The 11,822-nt window shown below is 44.6% G+C and overlaps 1 protein-coding gene across 1 annotated transcript; it reads right to left on the bottom strand.

Moving 5' to 3' along the window:
• Positions 1 to 3,555: 3,555 nt before the first annotated feature.
• On the bottom strand, positions 3,556 to 11,544 carry LOC117647743. Its single transcript, XM_034389640.1, has 4 exons — positions 11,443 to 11,544; positions 11,150 to 11,276; positions 7,332 to 7,435; positions 3,556 to 3,624 (listed from the first exon to the last, which is right to left on the bottom strand). Exons 1-4 carry the CDS (start codon positions 11,503 to 11,505, stop codon positions 3,556 to 3,558), a joined length of 363 nt encoding a protein of 120 aa, XP_034245531.1. The 5' UTR covers positions 11,506 to 11,544.
• Between the last annotated feature and the right edge of the window lie 278 nt (positions 11,545 to 11,822).

The following is an 11,822-nucleotide window of genomic DNA, read 5'->3' as shown; positions in this document are numbered from 1 at the left end:
GAAAGGGGTAATTCCGGGCACGGGGTAATTCCGGACACTTCGATTTTCACTGGGTTTGAGTGAAGATTACTCAAAAGCCCGCCTAACAGAGGAAGATAATCAGTTTAAAAGGAGAATTCCAAATCGCTAAAGTAGGAGGTCAAACCGTTTGCCTGTGGTCGCTTCACGAAATTTGAGTACCATCAAAAAAAGGCAAAAGCTGCATCTTTCCCTCGTATTTCCATGTACTTATCGTACCTTACCGTCAAGTTCAGTCCCATGACTAAAATTTAATCATATTATATGGTCAGTGGACTTTACTTTGGCGTTTCGGGAGTGCTCGTATGGCTCGCCCTTTTCTTCGAGTTGAACATCAAAGGTTTTCACTACCTGTGGGGTAAATCCGGACAATAAGGGTTATTTTCTTCAATTTCCCGCATAATGTTAAGGTAGTGGGTTCAAAATTGTGGACATGCATCCCCACTGTTAAGAAGGATAAAGAAAGAACGAAAGATAACATTGCAGCTATGTTTAAGAGCTTTACTCAAGACAGTGTTGTCCATTTAGGGGTTTTGATAGAAATTATTCCTTATAATATGCTTTGAGTAATAATCAAACACTTCAGTTCGCAGCAAATGTCCTTGAACGCCTTCTTAAAGCATGCCTCACATCAAAACAAGCGAAAGTAAGCTCGAATAGTGTCAAATTTTAAGGTCGTCCGGCATTGCCCCATAGGTCGTCCGGAATTACCCCAGCCTGGGGCAATTCCGGACAAATGCAGGGCTTTTGTTAGGCGCCTATATCTCCCTAACCGTTGCTGAGATTTGGCTTTCATGTATACCATTTTGAAGGTAAAGGTCCATACTTTACTCTCCTGTCATAACATTTAACCCAAGAAGGATATTCAGGCTCAAAGACCAAAAAGAAAAAAAAAGCGTCCGGAATTACCGTGAAACGGGGTAATTTCGGACACTCGGTGTAATTTCGGACAACTCTGCCCGGAAGCATTGCAATGATGCTCCCATCTAACGGCCAACTTGGAGGCTTGTCCCGTTGCGCGCATCGCATCGGCCACACTTAAAACCATCTGATCAATCACCCGGAGGCCAAATCAGGGGCAAACTTCAGGAGAAAGAGTGGTTTTTGTATTCAACCATTTTTACCTAAATTTGCTTTATGCGTAAAAACTTTGACTGGCAAGCCGAAACTGTCCATGGCCGGTTCATGAGGTGATTGTTTGTCGATTCGATCATGTTAAGAGCATACTGTGTCAAATTTTCAATCACCTGGGTCAAATAGTATGGTTTCTATGGGCTCAAAACTGAAAAAATGTTACTTTACGGGGTAATTTCGGACATACAAACGTCACGCACTGTGGCAAAAAGGTACGGAAAATCCTGTTAATTTTTTTGCCAGGATTCTCCGTAGCCCTCTTATCAATATTCTCCGTAGGCTCTTACAGTATTCTCCGTAGGGCCGCACAGTATTCTCTGTAAATCCGCACAGTCTTCTCCGTAGGACCTCGAAGACTGTATAGTCCTACGGAGATCACTGTGCGGTCCTACGGAGAATACTGTGCGGTCCTACAGAAAATACTGTAAGAGCCTACGGAGAATATTGATAAGGGGCCTACGGAGAATTACCACAAGCTGTTTACAGAATTTTCCGTAGCTTTTTGCCACAGTGCGCTAGGGAGAGGGGGTATGTCCTGAACACTTTCAATTTTGCAAGGTTTGAGTGGTGGAAGCTGAAGAGCTCTTCTGAAAGTTGAAGAGAATCCAATAACAAAGATAATCCCCAATTGTTACAGCGGTTGCTTTTCTAAACTTCGAATTTCATAACAATGGGGCAAAGCTACGTCTTTCATACTTAGTTTTATGTGCATGTCCTACCTTAGTGTCAACGACTGTTTTGCGATTAATTTTCTTTCATGTGACATGAGAGTTGCCCTTGGCGAATGGCTGCATAGCTCGCCGGTTCACTACAATTGAAATGCAAAGCTTTCCACTGAGCCCCTGTATCTTCCTAACCGTACATACGACACGACTACTTGCCTTTCATATGCATGTATGTGATCGTATGTAATCTTGTAGAGGAAGATTTAAGATTCACTTTTCGCGTAATAAAGTAAGGCCCGAGTTGCCTATGAAAGCTAATCGGTCAAAAATTTAAAAATAGAAGCGTTCTAAATGGCTCTACTAGTTCCACTCACTATTCCTGAAATCAAACTACATATGAATGCAAAAACATGACTTCAAATTATGTATGACCACCCCTACCTTACCTTTACATCTCAACCCTTACGAATTTCTCGTATAATCATATTGGCACTTTAGAAAGAGACAGTGATCGATTTTGGGACCAAAATCAGAACAAAAAGTCGTTTTTTTCAGGGGTGTCCGAAATTACCCCAAAACACGGGGTAATTTCGGACACTGCTTCGGACCCTCCACTGTAAAAACGGTGAGGTGCAGATAATTGAAATAAGGGCCAAAACGAAGCTAAAGGTGGGTAGATGATAAATTTTAACCCTCAAGTCCATGACATCACCACAACTTTCACAATTTCAAAAAAACATATCAAAAGTGTCCGAAGTTACCCCGTTTCACGGTACCCCACTCTCCCTTACATTCATTTGCATCATAACTAAGGTAAAAAATCAATTGTGGGTCACGAATCAATTGTGGGTCATTTTTTTCGACGGGTCACCGCAGACCCGACGGAGATTGAATCGATTTGAATTTCGCGGTAGACCTTCCTCCAACCTTTCTTTGTCTTCCCAAATAGCGTGTATGTCCGAGCGACGACTGTAACGGCTCCTATCAGGCTTCAAAGGAAGGCCCTTCAAAATGTCGTGAAAATGGCGCCCATCCAACGAGGCGAAAAATCGTATGTTTTTCAAATTGCCACCGTGAAGCTATTACGAGATAAAACGGGACGCCCTTGCTGATTTTGATTCATAGTAGGTCAGGGAACATAAATTTACCATAGCTAGTACAGCCGAAATCATTCGATGCCATGGTGCGCGGGTGTGGCAAAGTAGCGTTCATTCCAGACCCATTTTAAACGAATTTTCCGGTATTTTTCGTATTTTTTGTTTTTGCGCTTCTGAATGACAGTATCCCATATTCCATTTTTCCTTTGTTACATTGGTATTACGATAACGCGGGTAATGTTAAGCTACCCTCTTACTGACAGTCCCCTAGGCTTTTTTGTTGGCAGGGGGGGGTTTTGGGGCACAGGCTGGGGAAAGGGGAAAGCTTCTCTCCCGGCGGGCTAGCCTCCCGAGGCGTCGGGCCGGCCCTGTTATAGGGGTCAACCCTTTAGAAAATATATTCTACTGAAATAGATAATAAACTGAATAGCAATACCTTTTGTGCAGGTGGTTTTGGGTTTGTCGCCCGGGATTGCCACAACGGCTAAAACAATTGTCTCTAATCAGTTCGTTTAATCCATCGTTTCACTGAAATTCTCCTGTTTATATTTTTCCTTTTAGAAAAACGTTTCCTTGTTTGATTGAAAAACGGGCCTTTATTAATGAAAATAAGAAAATATCGCAAAAGTTGAAATTTCAATTTACAAGACGAAAGGCCGAAATTGGCCCACAATTGATTCTTTGCCCTCAGATTGTTCAGTTTTCAGATTCTGCAATTTAAATTCGAAAAATTATTTCCCAGTATTTTTCTCGTAAATTATCCAAATTTATTCCAAATGCTGACCCACAATGGCTCCCAAAACTTGGGGCCAAAACAATTTGAAAACAGCGAAGCTTAGTAAAAAGGATGATAAAACATGGGTATGGGCAAAATTTAGTGCAAGGACATATTTAAAAGGTCCGGACATAGTTTTGTCACCATGCAGAATTAAAGGCCTGATTGGGAATTTTTAAAGGTGACTAAATTAAATTTTTTACCTTAGACATCTTCGCCCAACCCTCATGCTTAGGCTTGTTTAGTTGGAATTGTTCTACTTGTCTATTCATGTTGCCCTAGCTTTGTTGTCCTAGAATGGTTTTATAAAGATGAATGTGTGAGAAATGTGAATGTGTGATGCTTGTAATCTGTAATGCAATTTCCTGCCAAAAAATTGCCTGCCATCGAAATGCCTGGAAATTTCTCATACTACTCATAATAAGACTATCTTTAATATAAAGAAATTATTTGAATATTGAAGATAGTTTTAAATAACCTCCGATGGTTAATAATGCTACACTCTTAAAATTGCAAACCATCTTTTGAGCTTGCAAAAACCGATTGTTTGAAATACAAAAAACCCGATTGTTAATACAAAGAAGAAATTCCGAATTGCAAAATCTGTAATTGAAACCCCTTGCGAACACATTGATGAAAAAACTTGCGAATTACATTGAATCACGACAATGCGAATTCTTCGCAAGCAGCAAGCCAAATGTTTGTAAGTGAACAAATTCTTCGTAAGTTTAAATTGCAGCAATTTGAGATACAAAGTTGACCGAAATCGGATCTGTTACGTAAGGAACCTTAGGGGTTTTTAAACGGAACCCGGTAAAATTGGTATTTCCGAATTTGAATTTGAAGTCATTAACCTTAAAAAAATACAACGATTAAAAAAAGAATTGGACTGAAAAATAATTTTTTAGAACTCTTTTTATTATCTGCCTTTTCATACCAAACCTTTAACTTCGCGGTCTTAAAGTTTCAGACAAACGTTAATGTATTTTCATTCAACATTGTAGAAAAAATCCATTCGGCCCTATTTTATCCGAAAGGTAAAGACATTGACAGTTGCCCAAATTCCATTGTAAGTAAACACATATTGGCGAATTTCAGGGTATCGTAGACGCTAGATCGTTTCGGCTAAAAAAGTTAAGAACATGGCAGTTGACAACCTTGAAAGGCTTTAAGGAAGAGGTTTTGCTGAATTGCGAGGGAGACTGGCCTTACCAACCACGCGCCGCCCGTGTTAATGCCTAAGTAATATTATTCTTTGTATTTAGCTTTTACGCACTTATTAACCAACCTTGTTTGGTAAGTAAATGCCCTTTCAGACAACACTTAAAAAGGGTTTGTGAAAAATTCAATTTCGCCTTCAGTGGCAATTTTAGTCCAAAGTCATCCATGCGACATTGCCCCTTGAGATGAGTCAAGCCATTTCGGAGCGATGAAACTCCTAATGCTTTTACACCCTAAACAAATATTCTTTAAACAACAGTAGCGGTGATAAAAGTTCTAAAATCGAAAAAACAAATTGACCCGTTTTTTACCGTTTTCCGATTCACAATATGAATTTAGTATTTGACGACAATGTAAATTTGGGATGCCATCTCAAAATTCAACTTCTAGTCTAAATTCCAATTTCAAATCAGGTCAAACTTTTCGCAGTTGTTCTTAATCTTCGAGCATTTAAGAATTCGATCAAAACCCCCAAGTAAGCGAAATCAGCTGAATTTTCATATTTTTTTTAAAATATATCTACGAATTATATGCTTTGAAACTTTTTGATCGGGAGGGAACGGGAAGGTGTTTTGATCCGATGTTGACACGAACTGTGCAAAACGATTTGACCAACAGGGTGTCAATAAAAAATGACAAATTTACATAGTTTATGAATGTAATTAAAGCTCACACAGGTCAAAAGATTAACAGAGACACCTTAGGTTAGCCACAAGTTCTTAAAAAAAAGAAAAAGAAAACACCTTAATTAGTCAAAAATTCTTTAAAAAAAGAAGAGATTTACATGATGATGATCAAAATAAAGATATACACAACTGATGAGCTATATGTCCTTCATGCATTCAAAGATACACGTCCAAACATAACGACGTCAAAACAAACACATTGAAAAAGTTAACGTAGCACACACTGAACTCTCGTGGACTAATCTAACGCATCAATGTGCATGCACAGATACTTAGGTAAGCTCTGTACAATGCAAAGTATACATCATTGCGTACATCCCACGTGTCTGAGTGAATAATTTGAATACAAAGATGCGTAATTTTGTACAAAGCGCGTGGCTGCATGATTATGGATGAAAACATGTTCACAAGAGTTATATGTCCCATGAGAGGACGGAAGACGAGGGGAAGTTCACAGAGCCGCACCCAGTCAACATCAGCACGCCCACCTGTGGCAGTCCTTGGGGCAGTCCTCGCCCCTACAGTGCGCCGCCCTGAGGTCCGTGTGGCACCCCAGCCGGCACCACTCACAGTCCGCCTCCTGGAAAAGGACGGCCCTGTTGAGCCGCGGATTCTCGTAGCGCGGGTTCTATGCCCGGAGGCTCTTCGACGGCGGCGGGCCCCACAGTAAGTCGTAATCCGGGACACCTCGCCGGCCTGAAACTAAGCCACGGAGAGGCACTGTGCGGTCCCACGGAGAATACCGGCCTACAGAAAATACCCCCAAACCCGCGGAGTATTGATAAGGGGTACGGGGTTCCCGCTGTTTACGGGAATTTTCCGTAGGGGTTTTTGATCACGTGGCTTGGAGACCGTCCTTTTGGAGCGGGGGTGGATGCGGGGGACTCCCCGGAGGCAGCCGACGGGGGGCGGGCCGGGCGAAGGGGGCGGAGGCCCTTTGGACCGGAACAACACCGCATTTCGGAGGTCGGCGCGGTCGCCCAGCAGCTGCAGAAGCCCCGGGGACCCGAGTCACGATCCCCCGAGAAGGGCCAGCGGGCGGGCTTTGGGGAGGGCGGTTCAGGGCCGGACACGTCCTCGGAGCGGTCAGGGTCGCAGGTCCCGCGGCGAGCCCTGGGCAGCGGCGAGCGCCGACCCCGGGGCACGTGCTCCGGACCGGTGCAAAGGCCGCCCCCCAGGGTGGACGCCTGGCGTTCAAGCGCCCCAGCAACCCCCTCACCTCCCCGGGGCCACGAGGCGAGGGTCAGGCCTTCACCAAGGACACGCCCTCCCAGTCGGCGCAAACTCGCAGGCAGCGAGGCAGCTTTGGCAGCTCTTTGGGTTTCCAAAGGCAAATGGGTCCGTTGGTGAGGCGCCACCAGGGGGGGCGGGTCCAAAATCCAGCACGGTCCCGTAAGGGGAGTAGTCTTCACCCAAAGGCTGAACCCGGGCAGAGCCCAAACCCAATCGTTCGGCCATCGTTTTCCACGATGGTCGCCGGGCCCCCAGCGCGACGTCCCCGTCGCACGGCCCGTTGTAGCGGGGAAAACTTGGCCCCCACGACCCCCACGATGGTGGGCCCCGGGGACCCTTTGGCCCCTCGCGAGCGGCCGCCAGGTCCCCCTCCCCCCGTCCCCCAGGGGCGGTCCGAGCTCGGCCCGGGGGGCACGGCGCGAGGCGCAGCGCGGCGCGCCACAGGCAGCGGCGCCTCCACCGCGTCAGGCTGACGCGGCGCCATAGGTCCGCGTGCAGGCACAGGTCGCGCAGGCGGCGGCACAGCACACGGCAGTCCAAGAGCTGTCTCGGCGGCAGGAACGCCAGCACGGCCAGCAGCGCGTCGTCCGGCAGGGCCAGCAGCAGCTGCGGGCAAGGGACACCGCCTTGACGTCTACGATCTGGGATGGAATCCCCATGGCGAGGCACAGAGGGTCTGAAGACCGGTTGAGGCGGCAAAAAAAAAAAAAAAAAAAAAAAACGCGTTTAGATGTTCCGAGTCGCTAAATGAGACGCCAACCAAGAGTAAAAGCCCACCAATGGATTCCTCGTTCTGAGAGCAATCCAATGAAGGGGTCACAGGCTCGGTTCAAGTCACATTTAGCGACAATAGGACTTTGACGAGGGGTGACCCACTGTAAAATTTTGTGTACAATGATTGTGAGAATGTGCAAGATTTCTGGCGTTTTGGCCACACATGTTGCCTACTTCCAGACATTTTTGCCACCTGAATGTGGAATGTGGTCATATTTTGTACAATGAATGTGGAAATGTCCCCCCTCAGACTATGACCACCTCTACTGGACTTCTAACCCACTGTGCAATGTAGAAGTCAAGCCTTCTCTAGAAGAAAATTGTTAACGACACTGTCAGAAATTTTGTCGTAAATTAGCGACAAAAACGTCGCTAATTTTGATAGCGACAAGAATCGTTCTGAAACTACTTCGTCGTAACTGAACGACAAAATAATCATTTCTCTACGACAATGTCGTAATCGCGATCTGAAATTCCCGAAAAGTTGATGAAAAGTTGCAATTTTGCTCGCTTATTTACGATTTGTGTCGTTCATTTACGATTCTTTACACAAATTCACGACAAGATTCGTAAATGTACGACTGAAGTCATAACTGCACGACATACTCAATAGATAAATTACGATCGTTCGTAAACTAACGATTAAGTTGTAAATTTACGACGTAATTCGTTTCAAAACGGAACGTCTCGCTATCAAAATTAGCGACAAATATGTCGTAAATTTACGACTCAAGTCGTATATTTACGACTTGAGTCGTAACACAATATGTCGTTTTAAAACGACATAATTGTTCTACAAAATGTCGTAAATTTACGATTTTTTTTAACAGTGGAGTGGGCGTAACCGAGGACGAAACGTGTGGTTCGGTTCCGGGTGGCTGGCCCCACCTCCCGCAATAACACGTTGGAGGCCGTCCGTTTATAACGTTACGCAGTTTTGGAACCCCTCCCCCTATATGACGCGGCGTTACGCTAGCTCCCACCCTCTCCCACGGCGTAACATGACAGAAAATTTCCCATGTAAACGCTATACACCTTTACACAGGAGAACACCCTCCTCCGCAATGCAAACTGGACGTCCCCGTTTAACAACTAAAACCTCTGTTCAAGTAAGGGTACCGACGCGAAACGCGGAACGGAAGTCAAAGGACAAGATTGGGCAGAATCTTAAGGTGCTAGATCGCGTAAATTTTGGGTCACCGATTTCGTTCAAAATTTGTACATGCATTAAGGACGACAATACAAGCACCCCATTCAAAGGATTTTCTTTTCAAAAAATTTTGAACCAAAATATTGAACGTTGTAAGTGTGAAAACAGCGCTCGCGGAAAAAAAACGCCTTCGGCTCAACTATGCGTCTGATCTGGAAACCAAAAGCATATTCGTGTAGGGGAAAGGTGTCCGGAGGGCAATTGATCAGGCCGGGAGCCGCGCGATCAATATTTGTACGTTTGGTGAGGTGTTCAAAACCGACTACTTTCGCTCTTTTCTTTGACGCTTCCCCAATGACACTAATTATTGTCGGATTACTTTCAGACTGATCAATTGCCCTCCGGACACCCTTCCCCTACACGGATCCGTTTTCGGATTCGCTGTACCTATCATAGTTTTTGCGTAGGCGTTCTTGCCGTTTCACTCAGTTTTCCGTCCTTTTCACACGTTTTGAATTTGGCGGTCGAATCCTGAGGCATCGGAGGGTGGCGCGGCGGAAAGAATCGGAACTGCGTGCTGGACGGCCGAGTCGGTGCGACACGTTTATGATGGACACCTCGCTGCATTCCGATCTATTGTCTCCGCTCCGTCTGCCCCCTCCCCTCCCCCCGCTGGAGACGCAGCCGAGGACCGGCAGCGCACTCGGCCACTGGGGCAGTCCCAGAAGGGCCAACAACAGGATTAGGCCGCGGACACTACCCGTTCATTTTGCACTATTGGGATAAATTTATATACCCCTGGCACCGCGATGAGACGAGGAAAACGGCTAAAACAAGTTTGATTTGATAAATTTGAAATCTCAGAAGTTCACCCGTTGCTGTGCTCATGCTGAGTGACACCTGTCAAGCTGTCTTTGTGCACTTTGACGAGGGTGCCGGTGCTCGCCTCGCCCGCACCGGCAACTACACTGCCAAATCAGGCGGCATTGACACGAAGATGATGCACAGTGAGGATAGGACTCTCCACCCCCAACAAGGACCTTTTAATTTTTTGGAAGTACTCGACTGTGGTGCCATCTCTCGGGAAAGTGCTACACTGCCTGAACTGCCTGAACGAAAATGGCAAGGAGTATTCGCATGAGAGGACTCCGGTCAATACAACGGTCTAAGTTCCTTTAGCCGTTGCTTGGACCCCGGTCCGCGATCTCGCACCTTAACTCACTTGCACTGTTCGGGATTATTTTGTGAAATTACGATTAATTGTCTGTTAAATTTGTACCACGAACTGCTCGTAAATTTAAAAAACGATCTGATCATCCACCTTTTTTTCGTCAATTTACAAAAATATTCTTAAACTTACAAACTTTATCCTCAAATTTTGGTCTTTCAGGCATTTTTTCTTCCTATATAGTAAGGAAACAACGGACGAAAACGCACTTTTTCAGACTTGCTTTTACAATCATACTTTTAAATTAACGATTTCACCTGTAAATTTTAGAAGCAGTTTGTAAAATGATGAACAGATTGTCAATTTACAATTTTCTTTGTAAAAAAAACAGTGCAGTTCGTGGTACAAATTTAACAGGCAACTATTCTTAATAATAAAGCTTCATTTGTAAGAAAACAAGTTTACGCGTTATAAAACGAGAATAGTCGTAAGATAACGATTTTATCAGTAAAACGACGATCTTTCGTCAGTAACAATAAGATTTCATCGTAAAATTACGAATTTAATTATAAATTTATGAGTAAAGTTTGTCGAAAATATGACAATTGTTCATGTCATGAATCTTGTAGTTAATTTACGAATTATTATTTGTAAAATTACAACACTAATTGTTGGGATTACTGTTGTAAAATAACGACTTCTCTTAACAGTGTGGGGTCTTAAAGTACGTAGATCCAAGCGGTACAAGTTGAGGTCTGAGAACACTCGTGCATTGCAGACTGGTTGTACGAAGAACAGTTCCAGGGAAGGATTGTGACCTTCGTACTCGTTACATTTCCAAGTCCGGAAATAGACTTCTTCCGCCAACATGGTGACTATTGACTTCCGGTCTAGGATCCACGAAAGCATCCTATTCCTGGAATATTCCACTTATACTCTGACGCGAAAGTACGAGTAACAAAACCGTAAATGAAAGCAGACCTTGTCATCATGCAGCCGAGCCAGCAAATCGTAGACCATGTATCAGGCGTTCACGAACTCGTACTTCGAATTTCTGCCGACTATCATGAGCCCGAAAGCGCCCGCGTGACGTTCACCAAGCTTTTACCAAACTACGATTACGATGGGCTCTGCCCAGAAGTCATTGCTATTAACCATCTATCATTCTTTTACATCCGATCAATACAGTATTGGGATGGCCTTTTGAGTTAGTGAAGGCAAGACTTACCGGTTCGTCCATTGTAACAGCAGCACTGCGGCACCTTCCCTCGAGACGCTGAGGCGGTAAGCAGTTCTAGCTTGGAGTCGTCCTGCTCCGAGGTCCTAGCAGCAGCAACAATGGAGCCCGATGAGAACTGAACCGAGAGAGCAAAGTGTTTTAATGAAACGACCTAAATTACCCATAAAACCGCAAATCCGAAACTGCCTCTCGTTTAGCTGCTCGTCGATTCAACGGATGAAGGATGATAAACGCCCTGCAATGTTTCGGAGGTCTGAGCGGCTACAGGATAAAAACGGTACCTCCTTTTCCCGCAGGAACCCCTGCAAATCGCCTGTGTCTTTACCGTACACACCAAATGTCATGGGACTTTTTTGTCCCACGGTTTATGCAATTTTAAGGACATCCGACGCTGATACAATTTTGTTCCCGTCTGGTGACACATTTTGTCCGGCGCCAGCTGCAACTTGTACTTTCACTAGACAATATGTCCCGCCTGGCGGACACAAAATTGCATCACCACCGGATGTGCTTAAAATTGCATAAACCGTAGGACAAAAAAAGTCCCATGACATTTAGTGTGTACACTTTTGATGTTTTTCCAAAATTTTACTAATGCTTTTTGAAATTATTAACATCTGCAACATTCATTTGTTTTGTTTTAGTTTTCCCTGCTAACAGT

Source organism: Thrips palmi, unplaced genomic scaffold, assembly GCF_012932325.1.
Source record: "Thrips palmi isolate BJ-2018 unplaced genomic scaffold, TpBJ-2018v1 HiC_scaffold_2, whole genome shotgun sequence".
NCBI classification, from domain to species: Eukaryota; Metazoa; Arthropoda; class Insecta; order Thysanoptera; family Thripidae; genus Thrips; species Thrips palmi.
Note: the sequence above shows the minus strand (reverse complement) of the source record. Positions and strands in the feature narration are given on the sequence as shown.